Source organism: Myzus persicae, unplaced genomic scaffold (assembly GCF_001856785.1).
Source record: "Myzus persicae strain clone G006 unplaced genomic scaffold, MPER_G0061.0, whole genome shotgun sequence".
Classification (NCBI taxonomy): Eukaryota; Metazoa; Arthropoda; class Insecta; order Hemiptera; family Aphididae; genus Myzus; species Myzus persicae.
This window is the reverse complement of record NW_019104222.1, coordinates 232,259-248,427: the sequence shown is the minus strand read 5'-3', so window position 1 is coordinate 248,427 and position 16,169 is coordinate 232,259. Positions and strand designations below refer to the sequence as shown.

The 16,169-nt window shown below is 27.2% G+C and overlaps 1 protein-coding gene across 1 annotated transcript; it reads right to left on the bottom strand.

The window, feature by feature from the left end:
- Positions 1-5,228: 5,228 nt before the first annotated feature.
- Positions 5,229-15,655, bottom strand: LOC111040178. Its single transcript, XM_022323967.1, has 12 exons — positions 15,475-15,655; positions 14,183-14,275; positions 13,190-13,337; positions 12,987-13,123; positions 12,765-12,914; positions 11,649-11,797; positions 9,705-9,822; positions 7,397-7,489; positions 7,191-7,332; positions 6,996-7,132; positions 6,754-6,903; positions 5,229-5,704 (listed from the first exon to the last, which is right to left on the bottom strand). The coding sequence occupies exons 1-12, from the start codon at positions 15,557-15,559 to the stop codon at positions 5,553-5,555; spliced, it is 1,554 nt and encodes a 517-aa protein (XP_022179659.1). The 5' UTR covers positions 15,560-15,655; the 3' UTR covers positions 5,229-5,552.
- Between the last annotated feature and the right edge of the window lie 514 nt (positions 15,656-16,169).

Below are 16,169 nucleotides of genomic sequence, written 5' to 3'. Positions count from 1 at the left end.
TACGATTTAAACGTATTTGTTAAATGTTTGGAGCTGATAAATCGTTATAATATAGTCACAGTACCTACACTGATAATCGTCAACAACAAACGTTTAAACTAGAAAAACAAATGAACGATAAGCATTAATTCATAAATAAACAAAATAGTATAACATTTGATGATAGCAGGTTAATTATATTTAGTGCTGTTATAATCTCTGGAATTCATCGCTTTCGAAAATACATGACAATATTATTGAATATTGACGTATTTACTTATGGTGGTGTGTCAATAGTATAGTCACTGATAATCAACACGCATTACTTTTAATCTGTTCCCCGTGACTCGCGGTTTGACATAGAATCCACTGATTACTTTCAAGAAACAATCGAACGCGAAAAGAATGCAATTACTTAGCTCTCACGATCGTTAATAATAATAATAATAATAATATGTATGTATGTATCATTGAGTTACAGCCGCCCGAATGCTGTTCTCCTCAAAAGTCACATGTGGACGGTTCCCTATTGCCCCGCAGGTCAAAAACGTCCTGACGCACAGCAGAAGACTTAAACGTCATAGTGGCACACGCTGAGTTTTCTAATGTTCTGCTCGTGCTCCGCAAATATCACACTAGGGTTAGTGGGTACTCAAAATTATTTTTTAAGTACCTACTAAGGTTCCTGCGATGTGCTTTCATACGATTTTTTAAACATCCATTGGCCGATATATTAACTCATATTGTTTCTACATCGTGATTAACACATTATAACGTTTTCCTTAGTGGTAGCTACGAGTGGTTGTAAAGCGGGTTATGATAACATTTCCGTGTAAACACTTTATTGCAGTACACTAGACACTTATAGACAGCACACGACAATCCTTGTTTTAGTACAACTACCTAAGTGTCATGTAATAACATGCTACTTACAAACATTGATTGCAAATGCCGATACAATATTCTAATATCAATTATAGGATAGTCACCAGTCACTAAACTAGTTACACGAGTCCGATATTGTACGTTTCGCGATGTTTGCAGTATATCGGGTTTCTCGTTGTTCTTGTATAAGCTAGAATATACAAATGTATTTTACAAATCGCATTTTAACCACGTTTATACAGTTTTTTCAGACACAAAAGTAGTATACACTTTAAAAAAATACCAATAAGCATGTTTATATTATAAAATTATATATTGTATTAAATCATATTATTAAGTTATTAACTGCTTTATATAATATAACATTCAATATTGTTTTCGAAAATTATACAATGTTGAGATGTTATTTAAAACTAAAAAAAAATATTCGTGAAACTATAACTGGAGACACGATAGCATTCCTTATCTAATGTATAAAAATCTCGTGTCACAATGAAAAATGTTTGTTACCAAACTCCTCCGAAACGGCTGGACCTATTTTCATGAAATGTTGGGTGTATATTAGGGAGGTCTCAAAGAATGATGTACACTATTTTTCATACCCCTAGGTGTAAAGGGTAACTCACGCAAAGTATTTTTCTAATACGTTAACAATTTAACGTGTCAATTGTATAATAACAATAATACGCATCAAGAGTACAACAACACTATGGAACAATATTCGAAATCGAAATGAATATATTACGAGACACGAGAAGCGTCTTTCGTGAGGTCTGCAGTATGATTGATGCGCAGGTTTTCGTACACTCTAACGGCCTCTTTTGGAGACGGCGCAAACCTTATGAAATCGACTTTCTGTACCGAATCAGACGTAATATATTTAGACCATTATTATTTTGTGTTGCATACCTTAGGTCACTCACGGCAACGTCGATTCTTGAAATGTTCGATTTTATTGAAACTCCGTGAGCCACGCCTCATACTGCCGCGATAATATTATATACACTATGATGTATACGCTTGCTAAAACTTGTTTGTGTTTGTCTTGGCCCAGTCATTTTATGAGATGCGAAGGGCTTCTGTTATAAAAATTGATTTTTACTATAATATTGTCATACTTGCGGCACAACACGTATATGCATATTTTAATAACAGTGTTAAATAAATGGTATACAGTACAGTTTGTTTTTAAAATACATGTTTTTCTTAAGCATTGCAATTAGAGATAATTGTGTTAGGTATACGTTATAATATATTATTTTTTTGAATAATATGTATGATAAACTCAGAGTTCTCTGTTTATTATATTATACATCTGCGGCACTGCATACCATTATGTATAATAAACCTATTACCTGTCTTTATGCTAATATATGTTATTACAGTTCATATACTGTAATCTCTAGTAATCAAGTTAATTTCCATCTTTCTTTTATTTTTGTTCAAAAACATGTATGGAATACAAAACTCATGATTAATAAGTGATTTTCAGTGCATCGCTGAGTTACATCGCTTAATTTATACTATAAATGTAATTAAAATAAATCGAATACTGCATTGGTCCAATTTCCTCTTCATTTATATTATTTGTTAAACCAGACAAGTGTTTATTAATTAGTTAAATTCATATGCACTCTCATTTGTATAATCAATTTTTTCTTGTTTTTTAGAAAACCCTTTGTTTATTTTTTTTTTTATGTCAATCGATATACACGAGTACTATTAATTTATTCGATGTTTATTCCTTTATGTAGAGCAATAAGCACATATGTGATTACCTATACAACTTTTCAAAGTAAATTAATGTCGAACAGCATTATTTTAAGTCGAGTATCGCGTATTTTTTTAAAAGTCATATACTTTTTAATTGAACATTAAATCATGATTAATTAATTACTATTCAAATCAATGTTATTCTACTAAAGATTTCAATTGCACTCAAAAACTTGATTGATCACAGGAAAAAACAACAGACAAATTATTTTCAATTAGTATAATTTATACCATATAAGTACGTAGTTTATGTGATTTCTAATTACTGTTATTCCAAAACTATAGGTATGTATAAACGTGTTTGTATAATATAATATTGACGTTAACAATAATATTTTATTGAGCATAGATTGATATTTAACTCAATGCACAAACTCATATCGTAATTGTATCATTTTTGTTAATGGTTCTTCTAACGTTGTTCTGGTGTTTTTTTATCAAACGACAAGCACAAAACGTCCAACAAACTATGTATAATAATATTACGTGTGATAAATCTTTAATCGTTATGTGATCAATAAACAATTTAAAAACAAAATAATGTGCAATAAAGTAGAGTCATAAGTATAGCGACAAACATACACATTTTTTAATAAAGTTATATGTAACAATATCGTCACAGAAGATATATTTATTTATTTATAATTTTTTTTTACTAATTTAACGAAAATAAAAAAATACTATTGATTGGAGATTTTAAGAAAAATGTGTTTTTTTTTATCTGAGTCCCCGTTAAGCATTAAAATAAAAACCTTACATATTAACAATTTGTTATGGACCTATCTATTGATTTAAAATCCAGTTATGCTGTAAAGAGTTGATTTGAAATCAAAATGCGGGTCATTCATATGTTTATAAAGTAACTCTGTAGTCTGCATGTATAAATACTATACAATTAACAGATTCATTAAATGTAAGGCACACATTACAATAAGGGTACATACTTTTAAAATATAAATAAATAGTAAATAGTAAATAATCAAATAATTACACAATATTACATTGAAATTAAAATAATAAACAATTATGAACATGATAGTACTTTTCTGTTATATTATAGAAATAAAATACAGCAAATCAAATATATATATACATACATATATACACTGTATATATAAAGTGCATACATAGTAGTTACTTTATTCACGTACCAAGTTACCTATAATTATATAGTATCATACATATACTTACAATGTAAAATTAACTTTATTATCAGGTGATAAACCATCGAAGTCAGGTAAGTATTTACGTAAAATCGGAATAGTCAGAGACTCAGATTGTATTCAAATGATAAATGTAACCGTCGCGTCGCAACTTTGTATGGCAATTATTATTAAAGGTGTAGGTAAAATGTACAGACGATCGTATCATCACCGATCCAGGCATAAATGAAACTTTGAATTCGCTTCACCGAACTTTACTTGCGATTTTTAATCAATAAACGTATCATAATTGAATATTTATACACGATTATAAAATATAATTTTATCAAACTAAAATAATTGTGAAAAAAAATGCACAGACGACTGTCAAGGTGTTTCCGTGACATAGTGTGATGGTCATTATTACTCATTTGGTAGTCACGTTGTTCGTTGTGGTAAGGTGAACACTAGACTGCACGACCGTCGTGGTGTAGCATACGTAAGTGTGTCCACCACCAATTCATATTGTATAATGGTTCGCATAATGTTAATTGTCAGTGTGAAATTATGTTCTGTACAATGCTAGTTATGACAGCTATTCAGTTTGTTTATATTTCGGATAATATGTAATCTTTTTTTTTAAGGCATCGATTGCGTAGTTATTAGCCGGTTTTACATTGTTTACATTGCATTACGTTTCTTTACACATTGTTTAATTAAAATTTAATCTGTATAATATAATATGTATGATCATTGGCGCACATCCGGGGGTGCTTAGCACCCCCAAGTCCTTAATGAGCACCTCTAGATTATTTGGGGTCAAAAATATTGTTTGAAGTGTAGTTTTGAGTTTATAAAAATGAGTTTATTCCAGTTTATATTGGCGATGCACTAATGCCATGGACATGTATTTCCTATTTAAATATGTATATTTAAATTTAATAAAACAAAAACGATGAAAGTAGTGAAAGTGTGGATGACCATGGATTGCATCCCTTGTTCATCGAAGAATGTAATAGTCGTTGTAATAATTGGTAAAACATATAGGTCAAAAAAAGATTCTTTATTGAAAATCAAGTTCACTACTTTGAGTTTTTATAACTTAGTAATTTACAATTGTATTTAAAATGAAATTAATCTATGCCTGGTGTGTATAATCGTATAGCCATATAGTGGGCAAGAGAACAATACCCCTAACGGGTCACTTTGGGAAAAAATATTTTACCACTCCCAAGCTTGTGGCTGAATGTGCGCCTATATATATAATGTGTACCTTTAATATGTCTAATATGATTCAATAAGAGTTTTATATTGGATTGTTTGTATATTTATTGAAAAAAAATATATTTACTTTTATAAAGGTAATTAATTAGTTTAAATATCTGTGGTATGGGCTGATTTTAAAAGATCTTGAATTTTAACTTTTACTGCAAAAAAATAAACACTGAATTATTGAATATGAATATATTTATATAGTCTCATTAACGGACATTTTTTACATAGTTAAAAATTACTAGTTGATTCTATATATAAATATTTATGTACAATAAATACAAAACTAAGATTAATGTTATTACTTATTGAGATACGCTGGCTATTATTTCAACACTTATACATTTATACTTATCATTATATTAAATTAAATAACATAGTAATTCCATAAGTTATTTTTAAATTAAGAATATTGCAGTTTAAGATATAACAATTACTTAAAATTAATTTACTTTACAATAATATGAGTAATATAATATAACATAATTAGTGTTTAAATATTTAATCAATAAAAATTTGATTTAATGGTATCCTGTTAAAGAACTCTTGTGCGATTGAAATAAAAGCAACACTCAAAGCCTTTTCAAAAGCTGGCTGCATTTCTTTTAACAGTTCCATCCAATTCTCATTTAAAAATACGTTCATGTTGTCACCTACATCATAATAATTGGCATAAATGAATACATGTTAAAATGTTATACGATATGATGTGGAATTTATTTTGGGATTCGAAACTACTTGTTAAACTACTAACAATTTTAGGTTTAAAAGGTTTCGTACTTTGTTTTAAAGGTAATCTATGAAAAACTAATAAGTTAAGTAAATTTAAATGCTTAGTGTTTTACGTCGTTTGAAGTGTTTAGCATTATTTGTTGGTTAAAATAAAAATTCCATAGATACCTTTTATATCCCTACATAATTATTTAATTCACAGTCAAATTAGGTATTTGAAAACTAATAGGTTCTATTTCCATTAATAGTATATTTACTTTATATGGTAACCAACATATTTATTAATAGGTATTTAAATATTTAAACTTCAACATATTCACTGTTCTACGGAAACATAAAAAATGTAGTAAATACTTCTTTTTATAACTAAATATTGCATTATTCTTTTTAAAATCTTGAGACACACAGATCTAGGTATCTAGTTTAAATATTAAATGCATAAATTAATACATTGGATATAATACTAATGTATTATATATATGTGTGGCTTGGCGTGGCGCGTTGGCTGCTACCAGTCGCGGAATGCGACTGGGAGTAAGTAACGGCCACAGCTTCTAGCTCCCGGATGGGTGACCACCCGGGTTCATAGTAGTTAAAAACCTTGCCACACATACACGTGTTTGCTACCTACCGTAACAACCCTAACAATCGTAAAAACAACCTACGGTACCAACTTTACCCCTACCACAGTTCATAACCCCTACAACAGCTAATGGCCTTAGTTGCCGGGCTTAAGTTCAATAAAAAAAAAAAAAAAATAATGCATTATGTAATTTCCCAGAATATTTTATTTTTAGAGGGGTACGGGTCTCATTAATTTAATTAAATAATAGAAAATTATATTGGAGTCAAAATTAATGGAAAATATTAAAAATATTAACTATGCCTATTTATAGATAGTATATAAAAAACAATTACGAAAACACATTAACATAGGTAGGTAATTATTTATAATTATTATTATACTCACCTAAAAGTTTGTCTCCATTAAATAAATTATTCATTTTTAAATGCATTTTCGAAGTGGTAAACTTCCAATCTAAACTTTTGATTTCTAAATGTGTATTGCCATTTTTAAGTACTGGCTTCATTTTAACAACACTAAAAGATTTGTAATTGTCTAAAAATAAAAACAGTGTTATTAGTCATATTTTACTTGTGGAATTTGTACAACCATAATACACCAAATTGTTCTCAACATTTTTAAATTACCTAAAGAAAATCTACATGTTCCATTCCCATTAATGGGCAAAATTATTACTCTACCATTTGTTTCATATTGACCTTCCAACACAATTGGTTTTTGAACGACTAGAGCGATATTCAAAGTATAGTTCTTTGTATCATATCTGTAATCATTTATCAATATTTAATTTGTCAAAAACATTTCCTAACAACATTATTTACGTCAAGTCCTTGACAATCGTCGATTTCATGTTTAAAATATCTAGATCCTTAAACTTCAGATTCACAGCCCCTATACCCTGATCTATTCCTAATGAATTGACTCTCAATGGATCTGATGGGAGTAATCCAAGACTCGGAATACCTTAAAATATACATAATATTATTTGATATGAAATATTAGTTTAATTGTTTAGTATTGTTTTTACCTTTTGCCAAATAAGGAGTGGCCCGTTGAAGCCCATCTCTGATACATTCGTTTAAAGCTGGATCACTTAATTTGCATTGCACGAAACCTTTTGCTAAAAACAAAATTAACAAAAATTAAATAACAATAGCATGATAATACTGATTATGAAAAAATAAAAAATAGCAATAGTATGAATATTTCGGTTTAGTCCATATGATTATCTCAATGTTTTATGTTATTGTGTTAGTGTAAAAATAACTTTAATAAAGATATATACCTAATTGTATACTATTATTTACTATATAATAATATAAACATAGATATTATAAACTATATAGGTAGTTTTAGTTTATCGCCCAAGTATTTATTTCTTATTTTTAACAAATAAAATATAGTGCATATTTCCAAGTATATTAAGTTTAGCAACTACCTAGGTGTCGATAGTTATGTGTTGAGTGTGTTAGTCTATTTAGTATAAATCCATGAACAATCGCTTATACAATATTTTAGTATTCAAATAAATTTGCTTTTGTACTGGTATAGTACTTAGTAGCCATAAGTAGTGACCATGTAAGTCATTGAATGTTGTTTTAATAATTTAAATACATGGAATAAACTTGGGAATAAGTGTTTATAAACTGTTTTATATAAATATATCAGTGTATTAATCGCAATGATGTTATAATGTGAAGGCCACTCAAGCATGGAAGTTACTTATTCCATAATAAAACAAATTAATATATATATATTTTTTTTTTATTCACATGGACATTGTACGATTACTGCTCGAACCGGTCCAAAGACATCACTCTAATAGTAATAAATGGTTTTCCGGTAGACTGTGTCAAAGCCAGATTACCCATGGGTACTTGTGCTATGGCATCAAGGACCAAAAAATAAGTTTTAGACTTCCTTATACATTGAATAAAAGTGCATCTTATTAAATATTTTTGAGTTAAAATGTTCCGGGGTTTTACACTGCACATTATTTAATTTTTTTTTTGATTAACACAAATCTACAATGACTGCAAATTCCTTGAATTTAAACAAATTCTAACTTTTAACATACAATAATTGTAAAATAGTCGTTGTTATACCACACTGTTAAAGAATGCAAACAAATACATAACAGCCTTTTTTGTACAAAAAAAGTGACCTTCTAATCTTTTAAAGAATCCAATATCAAGGTATGAATTAATACTACCTATTAAAAAGTTTTATTTTTTTTTCTTTCTATGCATATCATGAATTGTATTATACTGCCCAAGTCAAAGATTGGCAAGGTTTTGATTTACCAGCCGTATATACAATGAGATTTAGTAAACATACTCATAAACTACTTTCTTCTATAATTCAGTTACTCAAAATATGATTTTTGGATTTCTTTAAATATACTCAAGGATCGTTCCGTTTTTTTAAACTTTTGAATTTTTATACTACTTAAGGTGTGTTCTATAGATACACAAACCATTTTTTAAATTAAAGCACCATACATAGATAGTTTTTACTTTTTAGTATAAAATGGGGGTTCTCATTTGAAAATTAGAAGTTTGAATTGCCACAGGACACTCCCTCCTTAAATGGTACAACAAATCTCAAGAATTTAAAAATATGGTCTTTAGATGTATTTTAAAATTTCAAAAATCGAAATTTTAATAGATGTATTATTAAATAAAAAAGGAAGTTGACACTGCCAAATTGTTAATATAATATAATTGTATAACTAGATATAAACTTTTAATTTTTTCCAATATTTTCTACGACTAACATGGTTTGAACAGACATATTATTAACATATGAAAATACATTATACAAAATACATTTAACAGTTTTTCCTAAGAAATGTAATCCTTGTTTTTTTTATTCAGAACTAATATTATAAAAAGAGTTATTTAAGTATTTGAATATGAATGACTTATAAGTTAATAATCATATTGCCCGGCATCTTACAATAAACGCAATCCTAATACTTTAACTACACTAAGTTAAGAAGAAAACTTTACACAAATGTGTGAGTTTGTACTTTAAAATAAAATAATTTTAACATTTAACATTTAATAACAAATCAGAGTTATAAAATAATAAATATTCAATAAGACTGTCATAAATTATAAGTTAGAACTTAGAAATTCAAACATTAAAATTTCAACCTAATATTTACTAAAATTATAATAAAAATATTTATCGCTTACGTGGGACACGATTTTAATATTAGAACTGCTCGATACCAGTAATCACGTTTTTAGAAGTGTTAAAATCAAAACATTAAGCACTGGAGTTACTGAAATCCTATTTATAATATTATTTATTGTACATTTTTCACTTACGCAGTTTTGTGGAAGGTGCAGCGTGGCTGGTCTCGACAAAAATGTACACAAGACAACAAACAAACTTTACGATAAAAGCAGTGATATTACTCATATTGTATGATTTTGATGTGCAAGATTACTAGATTGACTTAGTGAAACTGAATCCTGTTGCTCTTTGGGAATCCACTTATATACTCTTATGTCGTTTTAACGGAAAGACATTAGCTATACGATTCGAGAAAAACGTAATAATTCCATTCACCTCTATAACCCTAACGGCTGACATAGATAGCCTTCAATCCCTACTGTAATTCTGTTTATCGAATATGAATGTCACAAAAATATTAGTCAAAAAACAAGTCTAACAAGATTTAAGTACAATTTAACATGATAATAAATAATAAATAATATGATACATGTCATTAATTATTTCAAACGCACCTACCATACGAGTATGCGCCGTGTATACCTACTCAATAGTTATAATACATACAGTACCGACATTTGTTTTTATCTTTTGAATTTCTATTGCCTGATAAAACTCCACAAGCCAATGTATTATACGAGTATTCTGATTTTTTTATGAAAATATGTAGGCAATTTGATATAAATATTTTTTAAAAGACATAATACATTTAAATATAATATTAAAACAAAAATAAAAATATTTTAATAATATAAATAAATAAACATTTAATAGCATTTTCTATTATCAAAAATAAGATAATAATCTATAAGCAGTAATCCATCCAGAATGGATATTTTTAGATTGATTATTTTAGAAACTTTAGTTTTATTGAACAAAATTAATTTTCTTTTTCACTAGCTTACGTGCTTTAATTTTTTTTCAAAGTAACACTCTACTTTAAATTCTTTGAGGGAGCTAAAATTTTGATTATCCTTCAATCGATGCTGTACAAATTCAATAATATCCAAACTCACAAGAACAATGAGCTTAGAAAATTAACTAATGACCTTCCATACATTACTCGAATCATTTATATTTCAAATGAAAAACTATACTATTCATGAAGAAATCTAATGTTTATTTTATAAAGCATTTCATGCAACTGACGACTGATTTTTCTACAAAATCCATTAGTTACAAACCTACTAGTCCCTAAAAAATCCCTGGAATCCTCATTACAAATCGTAAATGGTAACGTGACTAAAATGTCTAATTAGGTATACAAATTAAATAAAAAGAAAAAATATAATCTGACGTTTTCACAGACTAGTATGTAATCAATAATCATAACCTATATCCTTATATATTTTCCTGTTATTTATGTTTACCTTAGTAGTTATTAGTTATAACTTATAAGTAGAATTGTTTGTTTCTATATATACATAAATACATAACTACTTAATGATTTTTGAGGAAAAAAACTGCCAAAAAAAATTGTTAATATGAAATTTTTGTAACTAAATATTTAAATTTCAATAGTAGTTATATGACAGCTACAAGTCCATAAAATATATTAGTTATTGCACCTTTTTATTAGAAATAAATTGATTATATAAATTATCAATCAAAATAATGGACGAATTGGCATAAAATAAAACTCCAAACAATAGCATATTCTTTTATACAACTTTATTGTAAATAATTAAATATAAATTAATACGTGCAGTGGTAACATTACAATATATAACTACATAATATCTAAAAACGTGTACATTTTAATATTTGTTTGAATGTACTATTCTATCAATCAATATCTTGTTGTATATTGATGATAAATTATACAATAAATAAGTACCAGATTTACCGAAATAATATATACAAAATGTAATATATTTCAGAAATGCCAATAACTTTAGCATCTGAGGCATACATATAAATAAAAAAAAAATTTTAAATATCTATAAAATGTTCTATACCATCGTCATTAATTGCAAACAATCAAACATATTTACCTTAATGAATGATATACAACGTACAAGCTATATCTAAATTTAATCTAGGAGTACTTGATTTTCGGGAACACGGTTTAAGAAGTTTTGACCAATTTCTTTGAAGGCAGTGCCAAAAACATCTTCAATAGCCGGTTGCAGTTCAATTATAAGTTCACGCCAATTCTCGTTAAGGAATACGTTCATGTTATCTCCTGCAATAAATAAAGTAATACAATTAAATATTTAGTTTTAAAATCATAATTAATATTATAAAACATTTAATTCATGACAATATAAGATTCGTATTAGTTACTTATCAACATCTATGATATACAGTTTACATAAGTATTATATAATTAGATTACTATTTTTTAAATACATAACAAAAAAATGATGATATTTTACAAACAAACATACAAAAATCTAGATAACAGTAAAGGATTTATCCTGATACATGGCAATAACAGAAGAAATTTTCGAAGTTCAACGTTTTTTAATATAGATACTGGATACTACGCTCATTACTATATTACCTTCCAAATTTAAAATATTTCACAAACAATTTTTACTTTTGACCCCAAAGTACCAACTTCATACTCTTTCCTATCAAAACTAAAATTGATAATTGTTAGTTTCTCAAAAAGTGATAAGAATTTACAAAAGACACACATCATTGTAACATCAATACATCCAGAATCGAATAACTATATATGAAACTAGGTATTAATATAGATATAAATATTTCTATTTTATATAATTTGCACTTCAAAAATTATCAAAATTTTTAAAAATGTAATATTTTTTAACATCACAAACTGCATTTTTATACCTAGTCGGAATATTTTAAAGAAAAAGATAATCTACAAATATCAATTACTGAACTATCTGCAGTTTATTGTTTTTCACTTCGTAAGCATTTCAAACAGCAATGTAGAGTGACTATGTCCCTTAATTGTACGTACCTCTTGGCTCTTATTTTAAAAATTTTAGTGTTGTGTGTCATAAAATTACTCTTTATACATTAATATCATCCACATATTACTGTTTATTGTTTGAAATTCAGACTTTGAATTATTTACTATAAATTGTTTAATGCAGTAATAGGACAAAACACCTTAAATAAATCGTAACAACCGGCAGATCTTGCACTAGTTATAATTAATGCAACTCATAAATTACCTAAGGCTTTATCTCCGTTGAACAAATTTTCAAATTTGAGGTTCAATTTTGTAGGTGTGAATTTCCATGCTATGTTTACAATTTCTAAATGTTTGTTTCCGTTCTTCATCACTGGTTTCATTTGAACAGTGCCAACAAGTTTCGAAACATCTACAAAAAAAAATACACTCATATAAATACTAAATGAAATATGATCAATATTGTTAATTATAATTTTATTACCTAAGACAATTTTACATCTTCCCTTTCCAACAATTGGAAGAATTAATACTTTTCCAGATATTTCATAATCGCCGTCCAAAATTATAGATTTTTCGGGATGTAACTCAGCACTCAAACTATACGATTCTGGACTATAACTGCAATAGATAAATATACATACAATTTTAAAAACACATTCTTTTGTTATATATATAGGTACTTACTGCATTTTATCAATGATAATGGATTTCAAGTTAATGATATCCAAATTTTTAAAGTCCAGTTTAATGCTAACTGGCCCCTTGCCTTGGTCTATCAGCAGTGAAGAGATTCGCAGCGGATCCATTTTGAGTATTCCCAAGTTTGGAACACCTAAATAAGTCATGATATAGTTATAATTAGTACAATATAGAATTGTTGAATAATAAGAATTAACATAGTATCGATCCGCCATTTAGAGGCGGACAAGTCTAATTTGTTGTGCGAGGTGGCAATTTTTGTGCCTAGGTATTTAGAGGGTAGTACATTTTTCATGACATATTATTAATTGTATCAAAATATATACGTATATGGTATATATATATAAAAATGTAATGTATTTAAGCAGACACCAATTATTTCGAAAAATGTCAACTTTTTGAATATTTTTTACATAATTTCATATAATTTTAAAACAATATATCTGCAAAAATGATTTTTTTACTATTTGTTATCGTTCTTATTTTGTACCAGTCTACTCCGCTGATCCAAAAACATTTATAATGCTTTTAACTATGACTAATGAACTACCTGTCTGAAATTTAACTTTTCTAGATTGAAATACTGCAAATAATATGCTGCTGAAGAATACGATATTAAAATATATGACTAAGTTTCTTCAAAAGTATCTCGCAAACTTCGTGGAAATTACGTTTGTACATTTAGGTACCAAATTTACCAAGCCTCAACCCAATTTGTGAAATATTGACCGCTGTTCCTAAACTGCTAAAAATACCAACTTGATACAATATGTGATGCATAATATAGCAGTAAGTTATGGCATGCTTAGAGTATTTACTTAGATCATTTTTACGAAGGTCAGAGGGTCTATTCCAGAGAATAAGTAATACACAAATCGTTATAGAATCAATATATTGTATTAATCTATTTATCACTCCATTGGGCACACAGAATCTAAAAAAGTGTATTTTCAATACTGGAATTGTGTTTATTTTTACCTTTTGCTAAATGTGGCACAGCACTTTGAAGTCCCATCTTTAAACATCCATCAAAATTAGGATCACTTTTTTTGCATTGTATAAAACCTTTAGCTGCAACATTAAATTATTAACATTTTAAATATTTACTTGAAATTAAATGAATTTTAAAATCAGTGTTAAAAAGCATCATTTATTATTCATAATACATTTAAATACTGTCTAAACTTATTTTTATATAATAATGCACTGAAAATAATGTTCAAACCAAAACTCCAGTGCATAGTTACAAAAGAATTTCTAAAATCAATAGTTTTTTTTATAGTCAGGGTTAAAGAATGCCATCGTAACATAGTCAATAATAATATAAAAATGTTCATATTAATTTATAATTTTTAAAAGAATCACGTTTGCGATCATAGATAAATAATTTATAAACAATTTATTCAACCAAATCAATATTAACAAATAAGGATATACAATAGTTAGAAATAATATAAAAACAGTTTAAGTACCAATTATGAAACAATTAAACAAAATTTGAATTTTAGGCAACAATTAATTTTAAAAAAACCCAAAAAATCATCTTAAATTGAAAAAAAAATTAAGTTATTTATATATGTATATTTATATATTTTCATAAACATAAATTTACTCAATTCAAAAAGAAAATGTCGTAAAAATTTACTTTAATATTTGAAATAAATTTTAAAAAAAATTATTTTATTAGAAAAACTATAGTATTAATATTGCATAAAAAGGCATATAAGGCAGTCTCCTACAATATATATATAATTTACAAACACTTAATGTCTTGAAAAAAATGTTTGTACTATGTTAGCACGATAAAATATGACTGTAATGTTTCGTCACCTACGAGTAAACACAGTATCTTAAAATCATGAAACTCTATGAAATTTCCCTACAAAACTTGAAATCTTTTAATGCATGAATAAGAATAATTGATAGTAAATTAAAACAATTAATACATAATAATCATTTATTTATATCATTACTAAATATTAGTATTATTAATTTAATAATTTATACAGCGCATAGACAGTAAGTAAATCATAAATTTATGAGAATCTGTTAACAATTTTTACAATAAATTACATCATACATTAATGTTGTCACAAAAAAAATATGAAAATAAGCTAGGATATTATTAAGTCTAGCGAAAGCTGTAGCATTTGTTGTAATATTTAACTGTACTAGCGAATTTTTCTGTTCATTTTTTCCATAGAGTTTATCCATAGAACCTATCAATTGTTTTACTTTGTTAGACATATAAATATAAATGATATACATACGTAATTTCGATGAAGGAGCGGCATTTACACACACGATGACAACGCACACAAGACCGCAAACAATGTTTAAAATATTAGCAGTCATATTGTACGATTTTTATCGGATAAATTTAATTGAACTACTGTCAACCTCGACAAACTTCAAACTCCACGCAGTCTGACTATGGTCGTGTGCTTTTAAAACGTTCTGAGCGTCGTTCATGTTTAATTATTCGTCTCGATTCCGACAGAAAATCGTCTCCCTACTTTTTTCATTTTAGTTAACATGTACCTATTAGAAAAACTAAATTTACAAACTCGTTTGGCTGGTATGTTTAGTCGCACGCTGAACAATATTATGATATAGTAATAAATTAATCCATTTTTAAGTTTTATATACTTATACGTATTTTAATTGTTTTTATAGTTAGGTAATCAACTAAAACAATATACATTATTCAGTATAAAACATACATTTTTTTTTAAATCTTACAGTTTAAACCAATACAGCTGAATTAACAATATTAAAAACATTCCAATTATTTTTAACTATCTGAACGTTTGTCATGAATATACAACATACGACATCTAAAACTTTAATTTCAAAGCCAATGATTTGAACTTTGATCGGAAATAGTTGAATAGTTGACATGTAATATATTGTATACATAGTTTTAGGTTGAGTACCTACTGAAAACCTCAAATGTTTTACATTT

Coding starts and splice junctions, on each gene's coding strand:
- LOC111040178 (XM_022323967.1), bottom strand. CDS start 15,559: ATGACTGCTAATATTTTAAACATTGTTTGCGGTCTTGTGTGCGTTGTC. Junction 9,823..11,648: donor AAAATCAAGTACTCCTAGAT/TAAATTTAGATA, acceptor TCAATCTAGTAA/TCTTGCACATCAAAATCATA. Junction 7,333..7,396: donor CACTCCTTATTTGGCAAAAG/GTAAAAACAATA, acceptor GTATATTTTAAG/GTATTCCGAGTCTTGGATTA.